Source organism: Neovison vison, chromosome 3 (assembly GCF_020171115.1).
Source record: "Neovison vison isolate M4711 chromosome 3, ASM_NN_V1, whole genome shotgun sequence".
Taxonomy (NCBI): domain Eukaryota; kingdom Metazoa; phylum Chordata; class Mammalia; order Carnivora; family Mustelidae; genus Neogale; species Neogale vison.
Window position 1 is genome coordinate 149,608,979 of NC_058093.1, and position 25,720 is coordinate 149,634,698.

General features: G+C 37.7%; 1 protein-coding gene across 5 annotated transcripts in view; it reads left to right on the forward strand.

Moving 5' to 3' along the window:
• Positions 1-24,421, forward strand: part of SMAD2 (SMAD family member 2) — a 75,265-nt gene extending 50,844 nt beyond the window's left edge. For 4 of the 5 annotated variants that reach the window (XM_044243032.1, XM_044243029.1, XM_044243030.1 and 1 more), the window contains 9 exons: positions 523-612; positions 1,653-1,846; positions 2,681-2,815; positions 5,629-5,703; positions 15,196-15,249; positions 16,779-16,991; positions 19,599-19,736; positions 19,917-20,061; positions 23,702-24,421. In XM_044243032.1, the coding sequence (XP_044098967.1) occupies positions 523-612; positions 1,653-1,846; positions 2,681-2,815; positions 5,629-5,703; positions 15,196-15,249; positions 16,779-16,991; positions 19,599-19,736; positions 19,917-20,061; positions 23,702-23,825 (1,168 nt within the window). In that variant the 3' untranslated portion in view covers positions 23,826-24,421. The remainder of the gene's footprint in view (positions 1-522; positions 613-1,652; positions 1,847-2,680; positions 2,816-5,628; positions 5,704-15,195; positions 15,250-16,778; positions 16,992-19,598; positions 19,737-19,916; positions 20,062-23,701) is intronic. The other variant, XM_044243031.1, reaches the window with a different exon arrangement.
• Positions 24,422-25,720: the final 1,299 nt, after the last annotated feature.

Consider the following 25,720-nt stretch of genomic DNA (forward strand, 5'->3'; position numbering starts at 1 on the left):
ACTTCCTTCTCCTGTGTAGTATTTGCAAAACTGAATAAAGAAGTATCTCAAAAAAATAATGTGAAAATCTTAACTGCGGGTATGTATCTAACTTAAGTGAAATTTTTCCTGTATTGAAAAGACCAGTTGACATCCATTTTTAGATAAGTTTTTGTAAAAAACTAGATTATAAAATGAATCACTCTTAGTAAGGCTAATGGCATAGGTATTAGTCCTTTGTCGTGAGTAGAAGAAATTGGAAAGGGCATTATAGGTATGATTTCATGAAGCTAGAGAGCATTGGTGTTCACATTTTAAAAACATAATCATAACTTACCTGGAGTCACATGTTCCATTTTATTGGCTTCCTTCATATGGAAAATATAGAAACCAGTGCGAAAAGCCCGTGAAAAAGTGAAGCGACATATATATTTTCTGGGTGAAGGAAGTATTCTGTACATTTTCCATGTTTTACATCATGGTATTTTGAATAACCATGCTTCCATGTTCACATCAATTTTTTGTTTTTCAATTTATGCACAGCACTTGCTCTGAAATTTGGGGACTGAGTACACCAAATACGATAGATCAGTGGGATACAACAGGCCTTTACAGCTTCTCTGAACAAACCAGGTGAATATTCTGCCCTCTATGGAATCCTAGCAATCTTGGGGCGGGGGGCTGTTTTGGAAAACCTGTTATGGGTTGCTCAGTATCATTTTGCCTAGGATGTTTCCTTAATGTAAATAAGGCATGGCATTTAAAATACCTGCTTGCCAGTATTAACGATATATTAAATGTGTCAGCTGATGTTTTGATCAATGAAATTTTAGTTTTGAACCTTCTTTAAATTATTGCATCCCCTAAAGAATAGGAACTTTGATACCTATATTCTCATTTGAGTTTGAGATTAGATTATAATCTGTTGTTGGCCTAATTTTCAAGTAGATCTATAACCAGTTTTCTTGCTATCATCTAAATCTCATCTTCTTTATACTAATAAATACATAGTTATTTACCAACCCCCTTATATCACAGTTAACGCTAGGCTAACTCATTTTATGTTCTCTCTATTTTTTTTTTTTAATCACCTTATTCTCTTTTGGAACATATTGGTATTTGTCCATTTCATCTCATTGTATTTCATCACCATCTGCATTACTGTGTGAGCTCTAGAACTACACCTCGGTACTCAGAACAGTCACAACTGGGTAATGAGCTACATTAGTTTGAGTAAGTTACTTTACATCATTGTTGGTACTTACCATTTTTCACACTAGTTCCTTTTTTTGATAATTCAGTCACCTACAGTATTAATGCCCTCCAAAGCATCCCTAATTAAGAGTTCGATTTACTCAAGATGTAAGTTGGCAAAAATTTTTCAAGTATACTAGATGGTCCTTTTTTAAAACTCAGTTTCTTCCCAAGTGGTTGGCCACTCGCTGACATCGAGTCATTTATGTAGCATATTTATAAGAAACACCTGCTAGTGCTGCTGTTTACTTTTATAGCAGACCCATTAAACAGTACATTTTTCTTCCTTGTACTCACTAAAACTAACTGAATGTCTGTCATTCCTTTCTTTATGCTCTTACTGTATGAATTTAGCCCAATCGACTATGCCTGTTTTGTTTTTAAAGTTCCCACCTTTCTCTCCCCTTGCTTCTCAACAGGTCTCTGGATGGCCGTCTACAAGTGTCCCATCGGAAAGGACTGCCACACGTGATATATTGCCGATTGTGGCGCTGGCCTGACCTTCACAGTCACCATGAGCTCAAAGCAATTGAAAACTGCGAATATGCTTTTAATCTTAAAAAGGATGAAGTATGTGTAAACCCTTACCACTACCAGAGAGTTGAGACACCAGGTAGAAAAATCGGGGCTCTTTCCTTGTTTTAAATTAAATACTTGAACTTAAGTATGTTAGGTACTCCTAGGTAATTGCCCCTGGGAAACTTTGGTGTAAAATTCTGATAAATTACCTCAGATCCAGCATTATTTGCTACTAATTAAAAGGACTTTTAAAATGTTTTAAATAGGGAAAAATAAACCCTTAGAGGGTCAGATATGTCAGTTTCTTGGGGAGAGCATGCTATTTGACCTCAGAGTTACAGATCTGAGAAATTCTAATCCCCACATTCATAGACTGCTTGGAACTAAACTGATAGACCTCTTTACCTGTCTACTGCCTGAGCTGTGTTCATTCATTTTGTTCTTTGAGCATGTTTTTGAAGTCCTTCAGTGGCATGGATTACATCTAAGCAGATTAGTGAAGTTCATAGCAAGACTTTTAGTTTACTTAGCTATATATTTGAAACTTTTAGAGTGTATACAGCTGTATTTTTAGAAATGGCCTAAATTTGACTTCACAGATCTTTCTGTACCTTTTCCAATGGGAATTTATGAACTGTCACAGTAATATAGTATTACCAGAATGCCCTTGTTCCTCAAAGTACAGGATAAATTGGAACTTGGAAATATAGATTCTGGACTACATGGCAAGTTAAAACCAATCGGATTTGTCAGTTTCTCAGCTAGTATAATGCCAAATTGGTGAACCCTAAATTTTAAAAATTAAGCAGGCTATTCTCTTCTTTTTGTATGTGTGTGAAGTTTTTCAAAGAAGGTCTGGTGTGTGCCCCTCCCCCAGTGCCAATCCTTGCTTCCTTGCTGTTAACCTGGATCCCTCTGCCTCTTCCAGTTCTGCCTCCCGTACTGGTGCCGCGGCACACTGAGATCCTAACAGAGCTGCCTCCTCTGGACGATTATACCCACTCCATTCCAGAAAACACTAATTTCCCAGCAGGAATTGAGCCACAGAGTAATTACATCCCAGGTATTTTTGCCTTCTGAATCTCCTAAAAAATGGGATAGATACAAATTTTGTTCCTAAACATTCAAGTGTTCATGAATTGTGGTTTGCCTTTTAAAAAAAGGCTTCTGAATCTTGAATAGACAAATCTGCTTTGCGGGTTGATGATTTTGTGACATGTGTAAGCCTCGTACTTCAAATGCTTTTGTCTGGAGAAAAGTTTTACGTTATATTTCATTTTCTTTTGCAGTGGCTTTAATCAAAGTACTGTGAGAAGCAGAAAAGAAAAAATCTTAGTAAGTTTGTCTTAGTTGTTGAAGCTAAGAGAGATACAGAATGTAAGCAAAATAAGTGGTAGAAGAAAAAAGTGTTCCTGAAACAAGTGACATAATAATTTTCATAAATAGTTTGATAATGTTGGAAAGAAATGTAACATTTCTGTAGGAGATACAATATTTGATTTCTAAGACATAGCAACACTGTAGTACTGAAAATCATAATTCCTCTAATTTAGTTTTTTCGTCTGGGCTTCAGTAACCTCTGCTGAAAGATAAATGAATTTAACCACATGGTTCTCGAATTACCGTATTATATATGGCTTTAATTACTATATTATGTAATCTGGTAGTATTCCCTGATGCAGTTTTAGTTTTCACTATTTTTTAAAAAAGAACAACTAATACTTTCTTACTTTCTTTATTTGTATTTCCCCTTTTTGTTTTTTGGGTTTTTCCCTAGCAGAAACTAAAGATACAATACTAGGGTGAGGATTAAGCTATACATTGGACATTTTAGTGTCTCAGTTTTTTTCCCCTTTTGTAATATTTCTCTACTCCACTCTGACTTGTTTTGTTTTTTTTTTTTTCATGCAACAGAAAATATGTAAGGAACTTAGTTTCAAGTACATTTAAACAAGATTTCTTTAATGCGTCTAATGGAAATAATGCTTGTTCATTGAAGACAATTTTAAAAACCCAAGAAAAGCAAGGATTTTTTTAAAATCGCTTATTTTAAAGGTAGAAAGTGTTTCCTGATTGGTTTAATATGCACTTTTTAAACTATTATTTTATTCCAAAAGAGTGTTTAAGGCTTCTTTTTAGGTTGTTCGGAAACAACCTTTTTGAGAAGTTAGGAGAGGATAGTGCAGAGCAGATGGAGTATGAGGACTAGTGGGGAGTATTAGTCCAGTGAGGACTGAAAGAGGCCCTTGCTTGGGAGAAGACTTAGCTGGAGGTGGTTATGTGTGTATGTTGTAGGGGGTACATTTTAGTCCTTGATGTGGGAATTTGTATTATTCAACAATACCAGGAAACCGAGGTGTAAGCATACAGTCTTCTAAGACACCTCCCCAATAATTATTTGGAAGGATGTTAATCAAAGTGACTAGTGGCTTTTACTTACGGAGATGTTTGGGTTTATTTTCCTTTCTTTATTTGTTTAGATTTGGTTTATTTTACAAAGTGGAAAATCAAAAGCTTGGTCACACCTATTTGCTTTTCTGGACAATGGGGCTTTACCCGGTGCCAGCCGACAGTGAAAGCTAAGGGCTCGCTTTTTGTTCCACTTCAAAAGAAATTTTAGTATTTTCTCCAAAATGCTTAATAGCTTTATTATTTATTATTTTAAGGTAATAATGGAAAAAAGTAAAACAGGAAATGAAGTTCAGCATTTCTTCCTCTTTAAGATATGGGTAGTTAAACTGACAAAATGTAGCCCTGTTCAATTTTGTTAGCTTTAACCTTTAAGATAGTATACTGATCTTGTTTTTGTGTTCTTTGTTGTTTGAGTGTAGAAAGTATTTTATTTTATTCTTAGAATTTCATCATAACAATCTTGGGGTACTGGCACTAAATGAAGAATTCTCTGCTTAAGTTCAGATGTGCACTTAGCTTATTGAAGAGGGAGTGTGAGGGTTCAGTGGATGAGCCCTTTCACCCACATTTCTCCCTCTCCCTTTTGGTAATTACAGTACCTCAAATTGCTTCAAACTGCGCAGCCATGAAAATATTAAACTATTGATAGTCACTTAAACTTAATTTTCTTCCTTGAAATTATAACTGGTAAAATTGTATACATGTATTTATTTTATATGAAGCTTACTCAGCTATTCACATGCCTCTTGAATATAAACATTTTGTTCATTAAACATGTTGGAAATGGCACAGAAGAATCTTCTTTTCAGGGAGTATTTTGCTTCAGGTTTGTGCAGTAGTCTGTGTTTGAATTTAAATTTCTGTCTCAAACACTCACAATTTACTGGTTAGAAATCATGGAGAAATGTACTTTTTAGGTGGAATTTAAGCCTGTCCTGTCTTGAAACGTATTACCGTATTTTGCCCGATAGAACCTAATGTAAGCCCATATTACCATGTAATCTGAAATCTCATGCGTGTTGTGTGTTCTTTAGTCATCTAGATGTACCTATCCATGATGGCCATTAGTTTAAAAAAAAAGAAAGAAAGAAAAGAAAAGTAGGTACTAATGTCTTTATGTCTTTGAAGCATACTGATTCAGAACTGAGGCATCTTGGAAGTTCTATTTTTGGCTCTTGCCCCAGAAAGTATACATATGGGAATGAGCCAGATATGTAAATAATAGCTAAGAAAATATGCCTAGAGAGCTTGGTTATATTACAAGTAGGCTTTAAGGATTCACCTGTAAGATTTGGGTCAGAACCTGAATCATACGTCCTCAATACCAAATACTATGTTTTATAATAACGTTACATAATTTTCATATTTATTATTCAGAGTGATTCTTTGGTTATCTTTGGTAGCTAGGAAAAAGGTGGTGAGATTTCATTTGCAGCTGTGCTTATTTGTTCTAAACTTTTGTAGAAACGCCACCTCCTGGATATATCAGTGAGGATGGAGAAACAAGCGATCAGCAGTTGAACCAAAGTATGGATACAGGTAAAACTTATTTTTCAAAATTCCTCAGTGATGAGATACACATTTTTTGCCCTGCTTAAAACCCACGAGAATTATTTGTGACTCTTCAGTGTGGAGAAGTTGGGACATACATCACAGAAAGAACTTCCCGTATTGATGTAATTGTATTCGAACCTTCCAAAGGAGGGCCCTGTTGTCAATGAAAAAGTTACACATGCTCCTCTGCAGAATAATTGTTAATAATTTTCTCTCATTAGAGTAAATGAAAATTTGAGAGCACTCTTGCAGTTTTCTGTTTAAGTCTTCTGTGCTTCTGGTCAAAGTTTTAGTTACCCAATGAATAAATGTCTTTGTGATGAAAAACCAAAATGAGCCCACTAACAGATTTTCTGAGAAATTTGGAGGATGAGGATCAGATTTTCAGTGCTCCTTTAACTAGATTGTGAGTTCTGAGTGATAGTAGATTGTTCACATAAAATACCTTGTACCTGACCTAATTCAATTAATTTCTCATTTTTAGCTATCCATTCCACAGACACAGTGGAGAAAAAGTTTTAGCATGTAATGAGTATTACACATGTCAAAGCTTTAAAACAGTTGTTCCGTGATAAAATGTATAATCCACCAGAACTAATTAGGTTAGCAGTGAAGTTGCCGCGGTGTCATTGTCATTGTCTGGTTTGTTCCGTTCCACCCTGTCTGCAATCTTAAGGACTGGACCCTTGAATGTCACAGCCTGTCAGATTACATTGTCAGCTTTTCTACACAGTTTATACTAAAGCATTCTGTAGTTATGATAATCTAAGTTATTTTTAAATGAATTAACATTGGTGGCAGGGGGTGGACTGGGAACTGGCTTTTGCAATAATTTTGTTGTTTAAATCTTTCTGTTATTAAACTCGCAGATAAAGAAGCTTCTGTTCTAGCTAATCATATGTGTAACTGTTCAGAGTAGTAGATAACCCAGAAATATAGATCATTAGATTGATCACTGGAAATACCACGTACCTCTTAATGTAGATGTCTTATTGCAAATGGTTTTGGCTTTCCAAATACACCTTCCTCATACACCCATATATGCCAAAGATCGGTATTCCTGGACCAACCATGTTCCTTTTTGATGGACCACCGCCACTGTGACATTTGAAAGTGAATGCCAAGAGAAAGATGCTCGACGTCATTAGCTCTCAGGGAAATGCAAATCAAAACCACAGTGCCCATCTCCAGGACTTCACCCCCACTACAGTGTCTGTGATCAGAAAAGGACAGTGGCACGCGTTGGTGAGAATATGGACAAGTTGGAGTCTTCATGTGTTGCCGTCAGGAATGCAGAAACAGTCGGGTTGCTTTGGAAAAGTTGGTTGTTCCTTCAGAAGTTAAACAGAGAGCACCAGTATGACCCAGCAGTTTCACTCCTGGGTTTCGACCCAAGAAAATTGAAAACACGTCCACACAAAACTTGAACACAAGTGTTCACTGAAGTATGATCTATCCTAGTCCAGAATTGGAAGTGACACAATTGTCCATCAGATGATGAATGGACAAATTAAATGAGGTGTTATTCGTATGTCAAAATATTATTCAACTGTATGAAAAAGCAATGTACTGATTCATGGTATGATATAGATGAACCTCAGAAGCACTGTATTAGATGAAAGAAGCCGGACGCAGAAGGCCACGAGGCCATTAGTGCTCAGAGCCCAGTTTGATCATAGAGCTGACACAGTGGAGGAGCAGTAACTCGGAGGGAATCAGTGGGTATGATGATAAAGGGTCAGATTTGAGAAGAGAGAATAAATGGACTCAACTAATAATGGATTTGGTGTTTGGGGGATTGCTTTGAACCTAACCTCAAATTTCTAATTCTGTTACTTTTTCGAAACAGTGCATGTAAAATATTTCTTGTAATGATACTGTGCGTATTTGATTCATGAGATGCTAAGAGTTGCTTTGACTACCAGTCTTCTCTCTGCTGTCCATTCCTTTCTCGGTGCTATGGCAAGAAAGTTCTGATAGATTTAGGACCCCAATTTAGAACAAAACTGAACTCTCTTTAAACTCTGGTTTTTTAAGAATTGTGGGAATTTTCTAGATACTTCATTGATTGCTAACTGAATTCTGTTATGGTCCAAAATATACTATGCATGGTGTCAGTCTTCGGAAATTTACTGAAAGTTATTTTATGCTACGACATGTTTTATTTGTGTTGAGAAGAATTCTCTGTATAATTGAAAAGAATGTTCTGCACTTGCAGAGTTCTCTGTGTCATTTAGGGCATGTTTGATGGTGGTGTTTAGATCTTCCTAATCCTCTCATTTTTTTTTCTACTTGTCCTCTCAGTAATGGAGAGTGGTGTTAGTGTCTCCAGCTCTGATTTTGGTCCTGTCCGTTTTTGCTTCATGGGTTTTGAGTCTTTGTCTTCACTGGTACACACTTAGAATGATGATGTCCTTCGGATGAATTGACCCTTGTTATAAAGCGTGTCTCCTGTTCATATCACCATAACTTATTTATTTCAGTGGCTGTGTGGTACAGCTTTCATCCATTTACTTGCAGTCTGCCTTTACATGTGAAATGTGTTCCTTGTGGACAGCACTGCGTGTCTTTGTCAGTCTCTTTTAATTGGAATATTTAGCCTATTTTTATATAGTGTCTTTGTTGATATCATTGGTTTTGGGTTACCATTTTACTGTTTTCTTTACTATTTATCCCATCTGATTTTTGTTCCTCTCTTCTTCATTTTCCTGAATTCTCTCAGATTAATCACATATATTTATGTTGGAATCCATTCTGTTTACTCTCTTGACTTTTTAACAGTACCAGTTAGCAGTGCTCTCAGTGAGTGTTATCACGATTACAACGTATATCCCAATTTTATCACCTTCTTAGCTTGTTAATTTGTAGTACTTTATAGCCTCATGTGCAGTGTAAGAATTTTGTAACACTAATTCCATCCACCTGCCTCCGTGCTGCCCTTCTCATTTGTCTTACATTATGTGTGTGTATAAACTCCAAAGTACCTCGTTTTTGCTTTAGACTTTGAGGGTTTTGTTTTGTTTTGTTTTAATTTTTAAAGGGTTAAAATTAACTTTTTGTGTTGACCTGCATATTTACCATTTCTGCTCTTTCTTCCGTTCTTCCATATGTGTGTCCACTTGTTTTGGCACTACTTGTTGAAGAAATGTTTCTTTCTCCATTGATTTACCTTGGCTCCTTTGTGTATAAGCAGGTGTAACTTTTGGTCTGCTGTTGAGCCAATTGAGGGAGTTCATTTCAGATTATCTGTTTTTTAGTTTTACAGTTTACATTTGGAAGTCTTTTTGATAATTCCACTACCTGCTTCGTACGTAGTCTGCGTCTGTTGACTTTTATCTCTTTAATTAAGGGTTCAGTTTTTCCTACTACTTGGCACGTCTCATGTTTGTTTTTTAATTGCATGCTGGGTATTTTGTCTAAAATAATACTAGACAGTAATATAGATAATATTCTCCCCTGGAAAGCCTTCCCCTTTTCTCTTTCTGGTTGCTAAGTTGAGGAGCTGATCTCTTCCACATGGTTAGGAGTTGAGCTGGATGGGTGATGATTTGATTTTTTTTTTTTTTAAGATTTTATTTATTTATTTGACAGAGATCACAAGCAGGCAGAGAGATAGGCAAGGGCACAGGGGGAGCAGGCTCTCTGCTGAGCAGAGAGCCTGATGCAGGGCTGGATCCCAGGCCCTGACATCATGACCTGAGCTGAAGGCAGGGGCTTTAACCCACTGAGCCACCCAGGTGCCCCAATTTGATGTTTTAATTAATGTCAGATCACTGTAGGCTTGAAGGTAGGGGTAGCCTCCTACCTCAGCAGGTTTTTAGATACGAGTATGACGAGACTGCAGATCTCTCACTGCTTTCCAGCCTTTCCCAAAATTTCCTGTGCTACCCCATACTCAGCTCAAGATGTGTGGGTTAGAATTGGCTGACCAAGAGGAGGACCACGTCCAGGCTTGGGCTTCTCAGATTCCATGTGCCTGCACTTGGCTGTTAAAATGTTAGTTTATTTTTCCTTTGACAAGCCCAGTCCTGTGTGTCTGTCCTGACTTGGCAGGCACTGTCAGTGATGAAGATGGTCCCCCCTCTCTGCTTCCTTAGAGAGACTTTACACCCCCACCCCAACCCCCGCAAGCTAGCTCACTTAGACTTAAATAGATCTATAGCTTTTTGGTTACCCTAAAGAATAATAAAGTTGTTTTAGTGTTTCCAGTATTTTCTTATGGTTATTTTGGGAGCCAGGGTTTTTCTTAGTCTTCTGCGTTCTAATTATAAGGGGAACCCTGTAGAAGTTATTAATAAGAACAAAAGAAAAGCACCTTTATTCTTATACATAGAATTCTTGCTCACTGAAAATTTGAAAATGCGTAGCACATAATAAAGACACATGAGGAAAATGTATGTTTTTTTAGCTGGAATTGACATACTACATATAACACGGCTTTCTTTTTTTCCATTTTCTTTTTGCTTTGTCTAATATTTCTACCATTCCATGTCAAAGAAAAGAGAGTATTTTACAGATGAAATTATACTGCAACATTTTGAATTCTATACCATGTAGATGTTCATTATAAAAAAGTTAGATAAAACAAGAAAATATAAGCATTCTGAGGCGCCTGGGTGGCTCAGTGGATTAAGCCGCTGCCTTCAGCTCAGGTCATGATCTCGGTGTTCTGGGATTGAGCCCCCCATCGGGCTCTCTGCTCAGCAGGGAGCCTGCTTTCCCCTCTGTCTCTGCCTGCCTCTCTGCCTACTTGTGATCTCTCTCTGTCAAATAAAATAAATAAAATCTTAAAAAAAAAAAAAAAGAAAAAAGAAAATATAAGCATTCTGTGTAATTCCCATCCTCTGGCAGTAATTGTACTCTTAATTTTAAAAGGTTCAGTGTTTACAAAAACTAAAACTAAAAATATAACACTGCAGTGGACATCATAGAAAAAGAGCTAAAAAGTGACCAAAGTCTGCACCTAGATGTGAAATTCTGGATGCCCTATTCATGACTACTGCAGTAGACATCCTCTGGCTGGTTTCTGGGTGTATGGAGAAATGCATGCTTTTGAGATGCATTGCTTGGTGATTAGGTACGGCAAAGGTTGGTGGAGTACCCCAGCATGACTCCCAGTTTTCTGAAGGGTCTGTGAAAGTGATTGGTCTGTACTCAGTAAATAAGATATTTTAAATCTTGCTTTTTAAGCCTTTTTGGTCTAAAAGTGAAATAGTGGATAATTTCAGTTTTTCAGGATTTTCTCTGTGATATGAAAACAAAGGAATGAATTTAAGACCCATAAGTCCTTTTGAAAGAATTACACTTTTTATTGCACTTGTGTGCTATTAATTTATGGTTGGGTAATTTACTCAAACTTATTAATACATTTTTAGCCATTAACTTTGCTCAAGAAATTCAAATTAATTTTAATACTCTTCAAAAAAATATTAAATACTAAACATGTAATCCATCTCAAACTAAATAAATTCCATTTGGAGCAAACACTTAAAAGTAAAATAATGAAACTATAATTTTCAGTACATGATGAGGAATTCTTAATCGAAGTGAGAAATATGTAAAGTATAAAACCATCAGAGAAAATATTGGCAGATTTGAATAAATAAAATATAAAATGTTAACTACCACACACCTATTAGAATGGCGAGAATCCAGACACTGGCAATGCCCAAATGCTTGTGAGGAAGTGGAGCAACAGGACCTCGCATTCCTTGCTGGTGGGGATGCAGAATGGTACAGCTCTTCTGGAAGACTCACTGGCAGCTTCTTACAAAACTAAATATACTATTACCATATGAGCCAGCAATCACACTCCATAGTGTTTCCCCAAAAGAGCTGAAAATGTATGGACACACAGAATCGTCCATATGGATATGTACAGTAGCTTTATTCATAATTGCCAAAACTTGGAAGCACTCAGTAGGTGAGTAGATAAGTAAACAGTGGTACTTTGAGAGAATGGAATATTATTCAGCACTGAAAAGGAATGAGCTACCGAGTCAGGAAGAGACATGGAGGAAACTTAAATGCATATTGCAAGTGAAAGAAGCCAGTTTCTAAAGGCTACATACTTTATGATTCCAACTATATGACGTTCTGGAAAAAGAAAGACTATAGACATGATAAAAAGATCTGTGATATCCAGGGGTCAGAGAGGAGGAAGAGATGGATAGAGAGAGCAAAGGGGATTTTTAGGGTAGTGAAACTATTTTGTAAGATACTACATGGTGAATATGTATTATTGTGTGTTTGTCAAAGCCCATAGAATGTACAATACCAAGAATGAACCGTCATATTAACTGTGGGCTTTGGGTGATAATGACGTGTCAATGTCAGATCCTTGACAGCAACAAATGAACCCTTGGTACTCATTGCAAGGGAGACTGTACATGTATGTGTACGTGGCTGTCTGGGAGCTCTTGGTACTTTTTGCTCATTTTGCTGTGAACCTAGAAACTGCTCTAAAAAGTAATGTCTGATTTAAAAAATTAATGTCACCTTGAAAGCTGTATCAAAAGAAACGAAAAACTTGGGGAAATGTTTGCAAATGAATGACCAGTCTAATAGAATTCAAAATTGAAGACCACTTACAAGTTAAGAAGAAAAAGAAAATAAGTCAAAGAAAAATGGACAAAAAGTATATGAGTGTACTATTTACAACAACAGCAACAAATTTAAAAAATGTAATCTTTTTCACCCTGTCAGTCAAATAGGCAAATGTCAAAAGGTAGTGACACAGGGTGAAGAAACTCTAGCTCATAAATTCGGGGTTGGGACTAAGCATTTTGGGGAGGTACTTTAGCACTTATAAAAATTTAATACATATATCTTTTGATCTAAAGTTTCCTTGTTGGAAAAACTTATCCTACAACTCTATGCAAACTTGTATACAAAGATATACAAGGATTCTTCTAAATGTTTTAGCTGCCAAGACTACTAGTAACCACTGCCTAAGTACTGAGAGTATTTATTACTTCTTATAACTGGAAGTTGCAGACTTTAGTAGCAGCATGAATATATGAGTAACTAATAGATTAATTTATCAATTAATTTGCCTCTTTACAAAATTTCTAATAAATTGTTCAACTTCTTAAAACTTTATGTATGATGATATGAACCATTCTTCTAAATCTGTAATTCTAACTGGTCACTTTGATAAGTGATAAGCATTTAGGAGAGGAATCAGTAGTTAAGAGATATGAATAATTGGGCAGTTTCCTCCATTTCTCATAGCTTTGTTTATTTTATATCTGCTTCAGGAAATGGTGAGTTTTAGTTCATTGTTCTAAATATATTTTGACCTTTCTTAGTAGGACCTGTTGGAATTGCCAACAGATTTTTCAAACTGAGGAACAAAAAGAGCTTAATTTTCTTATGGAAGTTTGTTCTGATTATCACCTGTTCTCTAGTTTTGATTCATCTGTTTATCTGGGAGTGTCACCTGCTATTTTATGTTGTGGTTGTCACAGTGTCGGAGGTCAGGGGTCCAACCTGTCTTAGCCTACAGCTTGCTATGATATTTGAGGTGTGGGAGCTGTAGGTCATGCTTTTTTATATAACTTTCTGAAAAATATATAGGAAAAATTATCAGAAAACAAAATGTATTCTGTAATTACATTAATTAACAACATTCACAACATATGTGTCTTAAAATTTAATTACATGGAATTGACTGAAGTAGTCTCTAAATAATTCCATTTTTTTTCTGTCTGCATTTGTGGTACTGCTTATTTTATGTACTTCTGCCTTCACCCCTTATTTTCTTGATTAAGTTTAACCTGTTTACCTAAAACTGGAAGAAATGGATAATTTTCTAAGAAAATATTATTTACCAAAACTGACTACAGAAGATAGAACTATCTTAACAGTGAACTTTCATAGAAGAAATAGAGAAATGTCCTAGGGTAAACCCTAGAAAATTATTAACTGCAAACAATTTCACACAGGAATTCCACCAAACTATTAAAAAATGCTTTATTACAGTGCCATTTAAGCTATCATAGAACATAAAAAAGACATAAAGCTTCTAGATTGTCTTCCTCAGGCAATGTAACTTTGCACTTATAGGGTGAATCTGTAGACCAGTATTGTTTGAGATTTTTTTCTTTTTGAAGATTTTGTTTATTTATTGGAGAGAGCATGAGCAGGGGGAGGGGGAGAGGGAGAAGCAGACTCTCTCCTGAGTAGGGAGCCCAATCCAGGTCTTGTTCCCAAGTCCGTGAGATCATCCCCTGAGTCAAAAGCAGACGCTTAACCCACTGAGCCACCCAGCTACCCCCCGGGTGAGATTATTGATGCAAAAATGCTAAATAAGAAATTTTATCTCTCATCTCTAAATCCGTGTCCTACTTAATGGTAAAATACTAGAAGTATCTCCTTAAAGTTAAGAGTAGATCAAGAATATCTAGCTGTCATGACTGTTTTATCCAAGTGTGAGACTCCAAAATGATTTATAAAACACAGGAAAGGTTTTTTTAATTCTGTTTAATCAAAATTATGAAGAGTCATAAGACAGATGACCAAATATTTACAACCCATAACATTAAAAAACTAATAGCCCAGTACATAAATAGCCTATTAGAAATCAGGGAGAGGAGTGATCCCCATCATTATAGAAATGTGAGCACAAGAAGAAACTGTTCACACAAAGGCAGTACAGTACAAAGATGTATAAAACTGCTTGCTCCATGTCATTTATAAGCGAAGTACAGATCAAAGCTATACTTGGGAAATCCTGTGATGAGTGCTAACACATGAGCTAACACCATTCATCCTTGTGACACCACTTGCTACTGGGACTGTAAACTGGTATAACTTATAGACGACAGTTGGGGCAAAATCTATCAAAATCATGGTTGTATAGCTCTTGGACCTGGCGGTTTCTCGGAGAGAACGATATGATTGGAAGTACGCAAAATGTGCAAGATTACTCATTGCAGTCTTGGTTCATAAAGCAGAAGATTGCAAATAGTCTGAGTATCTACCAATATAGGATCATTATACAGCATAATATAAGCTTATGTGGCTAGTAGAGAGAGGGAGAGAGTAATAAGGACACATCAGCATTCCTCAGTCAGTAAGTAGTATAAAAGCAAAGTTCAGAACTGTTACCATTTGTATATAAAAAGCAAGGTGGGGAGCACCGAACAATATATTTGCTTTTGAGGTTCACAGATTATTTCTGGAAGAGTACACAAAGAACTGGCAACACGGGGTGCCTTTGAGATGGAGAACTGGGTGGCTAGAAGCCAGGGCTGTTTATATTCTTCTGTACCTTTTATATACTGAAGCCTTCAAAATTAAATTCCCATATAACACTTGTGTATTTTGAATTCTAAGGGGATAAACTTATCTGTATTATCTATGATCATTAATTACAACCAGATGCATCCTAATTTTATTTATTTATTTATTATTTGGTCAAAAGTTCTCGAAATACTTGCATATCTATTATAAGATTGAATCCTTTTGTTTCAGGATCTCCAGCAGAACTATCTCCTACTACTCTTTCCCCCGTTAATCATAGTTTGGGTAAGTTGCAAATACTACCCCCCTACCCCTGACACTGTTTTACACGATGTCAGTAAATTGTATGTCTTCACTGATAATTATTTTTCATGTATATGAGAAATGGATCCCAACAAATAATGAAATGATTATTTCAATTCATGCTTTTCTAAAAATGATAATTTGCCTTACTACTACTAAAACTGTTTTCTACTGGCACATATGAGCATAAAAACCTAATAAGTCTATTCATGGAAACTATATTCTTTATGGAAAGTTTAATGACCTATTATGGCTAGATTTAAATAGGTATGTTTATTTTAGGATATATTTTGTGATAGCAGTTATTAATATGAGGTATATATCCATATATATGTATGTATGTATATATACATGCATGAACCTATGTCTGACGGTACGGGGGGTGTGTGTATGCGTTGTGTAGTTATATCTTGGCCTTCATTTACCTCGGTATTTTACAATGTCTCTTCAGTTTCTACACATTACGAATTCAGTCTACAAAATTTTTTGTGTGTGTGATATTCCTTGTGTCTTCTTTTAAAGATTTTATTTATTTGAGAGAGAGAGCATACACAAGCGGTGGAAGGGGCAGAGGGAGTAGCAGACTCCCCTCTGAGAAGGCAGATGCTTAACCACTGAGCCACCCAGGCGCCCCTCCTCACGTCTTCTTTTTTTTTTTTTTTTTAAGATTTTATTTATTTATTTGACAGAGAGAAATCACAAGTAGACAGAGAGGCAGGCAGAGAGAGGTGGGGGGAAGCAGGCTCCCTGCTGAGCAGAGAGCCCGATGCGGGACTCGATCCCAGGACTCTGAGATCATGACCTGAGTCGAAGGCAGCGGCTTAACCCACTGAGCCACCCAGGCGCCCCTCCTCACGTCTTCTAATTAAAATTATAGAAGTTAAATCCATGGGTTCCTAGTTTTCCTATAAAATATGTAAATTCTTTTGAGTCCATATTCTGGTTTTACTTGCATGCTTTTTGTGTTTTATTACTTTCTGTTCCTTGTGTGTGCGTGGGTTTTCTCTTTTTGTAACTAGGGTAACTCATGGAGGATCGCCTGTCAAAATAGACAATGTCAGAAATATTTTGTATTTTGTATCCTGTTATTATGATAGATTTTTTTCTTCTTGTGGCTTTTGACTCCATCCTTGCTCCAGCTTTATTCCACTTTATTCTACCCCAAAATTAGTGTTATTATACAAGTTGATTTACTTTGCCTGCGATGATTTTATATTCAAACATGGACTTGAATAAAACTACTGGTAGAACATGACCCATCATAAAGTCTGAGAAAGATGTTTGAAGATTAGATGACTTCAGGAGATGGGGGAAATTTGAGACACTGAAAATCTGGTATGATCTAATGGAAACTGGAATTTGTGGTGTAGATGTTAAGTCAGCTTCCTAAGTGGTAGCCAGTGGAAGCCGGCCTAGGGCATGTGCAGATAGCTGCTGATACTCGATCTCTTCTTGGCTTGAACTGTTCACACAACATTTCTTGCTTTTATGGGTTTGGTTTTCTTCCCCAGATTTGCAGCCAGTTACTTACTCAGAACCTGCATTTTGGTGTTCAATAGCCTATTATGAATTAAACCAGAGGGTTGGCGAGACCTTCCACGCATCACAGCCCTCACTCACTGTCGACGGTTTCACAGATCCATCCAATTCAGAGAGGTTCTGCCTAGGGTTGCTCTCCAACGTCAACCGAAACGCGACTGTAGAAATGACAAGAAGACATATAGGTACGTGTTTTTCCCTTGTGTGAGGATCCACTGCTATGTGCTCATAGTGGGGCCGCCGCGTGGCTTACCGTGTCTGGAGCTCGTGTGCAGCTGCTTGCCTTGTCTGGCCGCATCCGACCCGCATGCCCTTGACTTTGGCTTCTCCTCTGTTGGGCACCCTTGATACTGGGCAGTCCGTCAGTAAATCGGCATTAAAATTATGTTGCAGAGTCTCTGCCAGTCCTAAGATTGTCATGTTCAGATTTCAGAATTTTAATTTTAACAAATCATGACTTTTTTCAGTTTGTTGACGTCTCCGAGGATTCCCCCTTTCAGGAGTTCATATATTAAGTAATGAAATCTGCTCCCTTAACCTGAAGGAAGAGATTTTCAACAAAAACTGTTCTTTAATACCTAGTTCAAAACATAATTCAGAGGATCTCAAAATGTAGTAGTCCCAATATCCTTTTAGCACATTTATGAGGTCAAAATTCTTTTCATAATGCTACTAAGATCCTGTTTTCCTTTTTTTACTCTTGTTCACTTGTGAATGTACAGTGAAACATTCCAGAAACTACAAGGCATATGATTTTGCAGGCGACTACATATAGAATCTGATGAGAATCCAGCCTTCTTCCGTGAAGGCAGACAGTAGAGAGAGTTGCAAAAACGTGAAGCTTTGCTATTCTCACTAATTTTGGGGGGGTGGGGGAACTGTTATTTTTCATAACGATGTTATTTATGTGAATTCGTAATGGCTTTATTATTTAGATTTCTAAACGAACTGGTATACTTTTTTGAATCTCCGTTTTAATACCAAACACGGTAAGTTTCCATAGGTGGTAGTGCACATTAATAGTGACTCTTTGGGGTGTCCAGTATTTTTTTGGCAGTGAGGTAAGGAAAAAAAAAAATGTTGGAGTGCCACGAATATAAATGAACATAGTTCTCATTACCTTAAAGGAACTTCTTTTAGCAATGGTTTGCTTCTGTTTCTGATGAATTAACCATCACTTCTTGTGAGAAACGCTGGTCACTGAACAGGCGTGATTCTGCGCAGTGCTGTGACTTGGCTCTATGTGGAATTTCTCAGGTCTTGCTTGGTGTATAAATTTTGTATAATTGTAGATGTCTTGGGGATAATGAGGGCTTCCAAATACCTGACCCTTAACTGAAGCAGTTCTTTTTCTGCCTGTGTTTTAATTAGGGTTCTGCATACAGATAACAGAAGGTTTTCTCTACTATTCATACTTCTCTCCACAATCTTAGATTGCTCATAATTATTCTTGGATTGTCTTTTTACTTTGGATTTCTAACTTACTGGGTGGTTTTGATCAGAGACTGTAGCCTGGGAAATCTCTCCCTTTGGGATTTAATCTTTTCCTGATGGTCAGGTACACGTTTGGTGGTTTTACCACATTCTGTGGTTGTGAGAGCAGGGTGTCAGTTCTGTGTTTATGTGTTAAAGCTGGGCTGTAGGTGGTTGTGTCACGGAACATGTTACCACACACCTAACCAGCCTGAAACTACACACATTTGTGAGGTCACAGTTGCTGCAGGTCAGGAGTCCAGGCAAGGGTTAGGAGTATCCACCGAGTCTCAGAATGGGAGACCATGGTGTTGACTGGGCCGTGTTCTCGTCTGGAGCTTGAGGTCCCCTTCTGAGCTCACATGATTGTTGGAGAGTCCACTTCCCTGAAGTTGTATCCGCGAGGTCCTCTTTTCCTACAGTCGGTCACCTCGGAGCTGCTTTCAGCAGCTAGAGGCCACCAGCCTTCCTTCCCCATGGACCCACTGTCTTCACAATGAGACACAGAGAATCTCTGCTATGGAACCCTCTCTCTCACATTTTTAACCCACTATCACCAGGGACAGCCCAGTCCTTTCTTAAGGGATATCACCTGTTAAGTCAGGCCCACCAAAAGAGAATCTCCTTTCCTTGAGGTCAGCTGATTGGAGATCTTAATTATATTTGAAGAACTCCTTAACAGCAGCACCTCGATTCATGCCTGACTGAATAATCGAGATGTATACACACCAGGGGTGAGAATTTTTGGTGCTATCTAGATTGCTGCCTTTCACAGTTGGCTTATTAAAATCTCCCAGTATATTTTTTCCTTCCCTAATTCTGCTTACCTATCTAGGGATTTGGTTGTCAGCTTCATATGTAATTTTAAAAAGGGCAAATGACTCTAATGTCTTGATTTTTTTTTCTTTTTTCTTAAATTTAGTATGGTTGTTAAGGAAATACTATTTATTATAGTGAAGGCTTATTTATCCAAAGCATTAGTTCCTTTAAACTTACCTCAATTTCTTTTACTTATTTTAAAATAATATATAATTTGTATGAAATTCTTTATTTTACTAGCCATGTACTTTTCTACATTGCCTCAATACTTTTGATAAGCATGTCTTATTTTTTGAAGTCAGTAAGATAATGTTAAAAAAAATACTTGGAAAAATACAGAGTGGTATGTTTCGAAGTTAGGCTTCAGAAAAGCATCGCTGTGGAAGGGGTTATCAAAATAGCTTCCATCATTTTAGTACTCGTCCAAGAAGAGACTCTTCCAAAGTTATGCTAAAAACAGGAAATGTTCTAAAACTAATCCCATGTGTATTTTGTTTTAGGAAGAGGAGTGCGCTTATATTACATCGGTGGAGAAGTTTTTGCCGAGTGCCTAAGTGATAGTGCAATCTTTGTGCAGAGCCCCAACTGTAATCAGAGATACGGCTGGCACCCTGCAACCGTGTGTAAAATCCCGCCAGGTATGCTGCATCAGTGTCAGTCAGCCTATCCCATCGACTTGCTGAGCTGCCATAGTTACTGTTAATTCTGGGACTCGGGGGAGAATTTGCATGCTCGTTTTTTAAGATCTGTAGCCCTTTTGAAATTATTGTCTTACAATGATATTCGTTTTACACGGTTTTTACTTTTTTCAATCATAGGCTGTAATCTGAAGATCTTCAACAACCAGGAATTTGCTGCTCTTCTGGCTCAGTCCGTTAATCAGGGTTTTGAAGCCGTGTATCAGCTAACTAGAATGTGCACCATAAGAATGAGTTTTGTGAAAGGGTGGGGAGCAGAATACCGGTATGAAATACATATTCAGCTCTTAAATTTCCACACTGTAATTCTTCTTTCTTCTGTTCTTTGCATCTCCCAGAGTTCCCATGTATCGATTTTCCTTAAGGTTATGCAGTGCAGAGCACATGCCAAGTAACAAAAGGGCTTTGGAGGTCTGGGCCTTCATAAGTTCTCCAAATGCCTGTGCTGGCATTACGGAAGACAGATTGAAAACCTGGTTGGATGCTGGCAGAAGTGTGATCAGGGTGGCAGAGGCCATTAAAGGAGTATATTTGAAGGCATCTGTCCATTCAGTCAAGGAGAAACATTTTCACTGGGGCTCTGGGAAGGCTTCTGGTAGAGGGGTCACCTGCTTTAGATTCTGAAAGATGCATGGCATTTGAGGTAGGCAGGAGAGGTTGGGAAACTACTGTCTTGACCCTAGAATGTAGTTTGGTCTGACTGGAGTACAGAAGGTCAAGAGGAGTATGGCTGGACGGCTGAGTTGAGACCAGCTGAATGTAAGATTAAGAGGTAGCTAGAAGGGCGTACTTGTTCCATGTCAGGCCGGCCCTGGGCAGTGTTTTCCGTGTGGTATGTTAAATGGTTCAAACTGATACTTATTTGGAAGTAGGCTTAGAAAAGATTTGATAATTTGCCCAAGGACACTTTGTGAGTGGTAGAGTTGGGACTTGAAGAAAGCTCTCCTTGACTCTTAACACCCTCTCCAAGGATAGTAGTAACAATTACATAATTGAGTTCTACAGACGCTAATTTGTCATCAGGGGATAAGATAGACCAGCTTCTTGCCAAACTAAACAATGCATGGGATTCCACATCAGAAAGGGAAGACTTCCTTAGCATCTTTAAGGTTAGAACTATAAGTAAAATACTTAGTCCTTCTGCGGCTCCTACTGCTACTCTCTGAGTGCCTGACTCTGAAGATACTCATACAGCATAGCAGTAGGTATTTCTCTTTCTCTGGCAGTTTGGACCCTTCAAAATAAATTTCCTATCATTTGGACTTGATTCTTTATCTTCAACAAATTTTAGGAGGTGTATGCCTCTTGAGAGGGTGAAACTTGAGCTCTTCTGGTTGAATACTTCTATAAAAATATATATTGTTTTACATATTTATATCTAGAATGAAGACTTGTCATTATTTTGTCCCAGTTATATTAGTAGAATAATTCATTTAATCATTTCCCTTTTGAGATGTGATGCCTTTAAAGGCTTTTTGCCTTGGACTTGAGTTGATACTAAAAATTAGATTCAAATGGTACCATCTGATAACCAGGCATTTAGGTCACACTTTTTTTTTCTTCACGAGATGAGAATATTACAGGACCTGGTAGTAGAAATTTCGTGCAACTAAACATGAACTGCAGATGGTGGGGAGAATTCCATGTCTGTCTGTGGCTCTCCTACTAAGGACAGTTGTAATTGGTGGAGAGAGGTGATGCCCTTTGTGCCCTGTGGACTCTGCCATTCTTCAGCCCAGAGAGAACTTAAAACCTGTGATTATGAGAAGCAGTAACATACAGTATGTTTTTATTGGTATAGAGTTAGAGACACATCTACTTCAGTTAATAAACTAGTTGCCTTTGACACAGATCTGAACAACGCCAGGTACTTCTGTATCTGTGAACTCTAGTGGTTGCCAGGAACCTTTTGTCCTTAATGACACTGGAGCCGAGGAGGTAGAGCCAATGGCTAGATTTCTAAAACTATTTTTCATATTCTATAAGACCAGCACGTTTGCCAATATAAAGATCAGAAAGCATAGTAAATAGGAAATACGGATGTGCAAAGAATTTATATGTAAGTGAGAAAAATATCTGAGTTAAGTGAATTGGTATAGGAGTAAATAGGGAATAAATAATGTCTTGGGTGCATTTCTGTGGCCACATAAGAAGAGTGACAGCCTGCTGAAATCTACTCCCCCGTTCAGTGGCCGGGATCAAGAATTACCCCAGAAGGTTCAGCTAATTAGTAATAAATGATCTGATTGAAAACAAACTAAGAAGTATGCAGAATTCAGCAAATGGGAGAATCAGAATTAAAAGAGATCTTGGCAAAAGCCCGCAGAAGGCCTGATCTGAGGGAAAGCTAGAAGGCAGGAGGAACTTTCTCTGAGGAACAACAGGAAGAACAGAGGGGAAGATGGAGAAAGGGCAATCTTGCCTCTGCCTCCTGGATAATGTGAGTTAACTTGTGAAGTGTGCCGGTGCAGTTTTAAGCTGCATAAACCAAAGTATGCTATTAAATCAAAATAAGATAGTGGGTTTGTGTGGGTCAGATTTGAGACTGTGGTATTATGTTCTCTGTGTCGTGTTTTAGGAACGATCGCATAAAGCATGTCTCTGCGTATGTCTCAGACCCTGAGGCACAGATTCAAACGCAAGGAGTTTATTCAGGAAATGGAGGAAGCCCTGGTAAGGAAGGAGGAAGTAGGGAAGTGAGCTAGGAGAGGGAAGGCAGCCAAAACCATTATTAAGCCATATTCCAAATCGGGTGGGTCATTAGAGCTATTCCCATAGGAAAATGTGGGAAACAGTAACGAACATAGAGAATTCTCCCTCCCAGAAGGAAAGGAAACTGGCATTTAAATGGCAGTTCCCGTGTCATTGGTTGAGGGCTGCTCCCGGGGAGGTGAATTTCCTAACACTTGTAGTCTGCTGCACACGTGGCTGGAGCAGAGGAGCTCTCCGGCATAGAAAGTCAGATACACACTGTTGGAAATTGGCTAGAGAACACTGGAAACTTCGAAGAGTATAGTGGGGCACTGACACCATCTGCTATAGGAAACCACATCCTCTGAAATACAGTTTTAAATTTTATTGAGCATGTGTCACTTGGAGATGAAGAGTTGATAATGGCCTTTTGTCGTGTTTGAAGGGCTGTCACACTGAAGAACCAAGCAGACTCACCAACTTATTGTATATAATAAATAAGACAGAACTCAGATCAGTACGTGCAAGTGACAGGATGTCATTGAACAATTTGTAGTTCCCACAGTCCCATCATGTCAAAATACCAGAGGTGTTTCTTATCACAAGCCTGTCCGATGTTCCTAATGGGGAAGTTGCTCATTGGCTTAGTCAGGGAAAGCCAAACTCCGTTCGGAGTTCTCAACATTCTGTGAGAAGCTTTGGTCAGAATTCTGTTTTGTTTCGGTATGCTTGAAATTTGAACCCTGTTCCATTTATTTAGACTTGACTTGGTATTTGAGTATCGTGTGCTCTGTGGTTGATTAATAAATTAGGATGACTGTGTCTATGGTTTGCTTGGGACGGTCCCGGTTTGCGTCTCTTGTCCTGGCCTGGTTATTACTAGTGACTCTCTTCACTCTTAAAGGTGCCTCAGTTTGGATGGTAAGTAGTCAGGTCACCCCCCTAATTTTAATTTGAGGAGAAAAGAATGTTTTTGTTAATCTCTTTAGAAGCAAAAAAGTGTATATATATATCTCATTAGAAGTATTTTGTTAGACTTTGAGGATTAAATAGTTTTCAAAGTACTAGCTATCCTGACTTAATACTTGCTCAAAAGAATGTAGGTCTTCATATATACAACCTTTTAATTTATCTAAATTCTTAATGCATGTTGCTAAACACTGCCATGTTGTTCTTTTAATTTCATAATTCTTTTCTTGTATTCTTTTGAATAGAAGGCAGACGGTAACGAGCACTCCTTGCTGGATTGAGCTTCATCTGAATGGACCTCTACAGTGGTTGGACAAAGTATTAACTCAGATGGGATCCCCTTCAGTGCGTTGCTCGAGCATGTCATAAGGCTTCGTCACCACTCAAGTCCCATCAAAAGACTCAGTGTACCAACTCTTCTGTCATAGTATTTGTGTGTGGTCCCCATGGACTGTTAACTGTCCAAAAATTCAAGAGAGAAAACAGCACTTGAGGTCTCGCCCATTAAAGCACCTTGTGGAATCGGTTTCCTATATTCGAATATTAGATGGGAAAATTAGTGTCTAGAAATACCCTCCCATATAGGAGAAAGAGAAGATCTTAAAGACTTAACTGATGTCTCGTTGGGCATAAAACCGAGTGTCCCACAGGTTTGTTAATACCAGTAGTAGCTCTGTGTACAGGTAATGTGTCATGATCCAGCATCACAGTACTGTGCTGTTCATATACACGTTTAGTTTGCATAAATTAGGTGTGTGTGTGCTGCTTCTTGAATTAGGCAAACCTTTATAAAGTTACAGTACCTAATCTGTTATTCCCACTTCTCCGTTATTTTTGTGTGTCTTTTTTAATATATAATATATATCAAGATTTTCAAATTATCATTTAGAAGCAGATTTCCCTTGTAGAAAAACTAATTTTTCTGCCTTTTACCAAAAATAAACCCTTGGGGGAAGAAAAGTGGATTAACTTTTGAAATCCTTGACCTTAATGTGTTCAGTGGGTCTTAAACATTCATTTTGTGTTATTTACTGCTAAATCTCACTATACGGAAACTGCAGAAAATCTTTCCAGACCTCTCTTCCATTCCCACTTTTGCCCTGATACCAAAACCATGTAGCATGACATCCATCACTAGTAATGGTGGCTCCAATACTGCCAGCACCAGTTAGTTCTGGAGCACAGTACGAGTTCATACGGATAAGTCCCTTTGTCTTAAAACGGATTTCCGTGGATAGTAATAGACTCGTGTAACCAAGCAGTCTGCTGATTTATCCTGACACCTCATCAAAACAAATGGCAGTAGATTCATTTTCAGGGATATGCCACAATGACTTCAGTATATTTATCCTTTTTTTAAAGCCAGTCTATAGATATAGACACTCTTTTTTAAAAGCTCTTTTAAAATATTTCAATAGTAGACCTAGTGCTCTCTGAGTTTCTCCTGAGTTCATTACCAGGTTGTATTATGAAATGGACCTTTTGTAAATGTAATTGCTTCTGTAAAATACCTACAAAAGTGATGCTGAGATATGAACAGCAGATAAGGGCCATCTGTTTTTTAAAGTATGTTGTATTAAATTTATAAAAATCTGTTATTTTACATAATTATGAATTCAGAATTTTAAACATTGGGGGAGAAGCAGTTTAGCGAGTTTTTTAGCTTATAATTACTACAGTCTGGGGTCTTCTGAACTAATCCTAAATGTGTGGTTGATATTACAACCGAGGACATTTTAGGCTGTGTGGCCAGAGGAGATTCCAGAAGCTGTGCTACGTTGGTAGTCCGTTCTGGTAGTCCGTTCGGTGGCAGATAATCTTTAGATGGAATGTTGACTCTGCAGTTTAAACAGTTCTTGTTTGCATCTCTTTACAAGAGGGAAATTGCCACTCCTGACCCCCTACTAGTACATTTTCAGATTTTTGGAGATAGACACTTTTGGTACTTGTTCTTTGAAACCGTATTCAGCTGTCTCTACCGGTATCATTTTCAATACTCTCAGCATTTGATTGTTTTCTACTGGGTATTCCCCCATTTTCCTGTATTTGTGTGTACATGTATGTGTTCATACAGACTCAATTTTCTATTCTTTCAGCAAGTAGTTACTGTTCACCTGTTATGTGTGCCGGGAACTTTCTTTGCTTTGGGTAAAGGTGAACAAGTCAGATCCGGTCCCGGCCATGGCTGAGACGTCAGTTACTCTAACCCTTAATTAGCTCATTTGTCTATGAAGGAGGTAAACAGGGGACTGTGGTAGAGCATA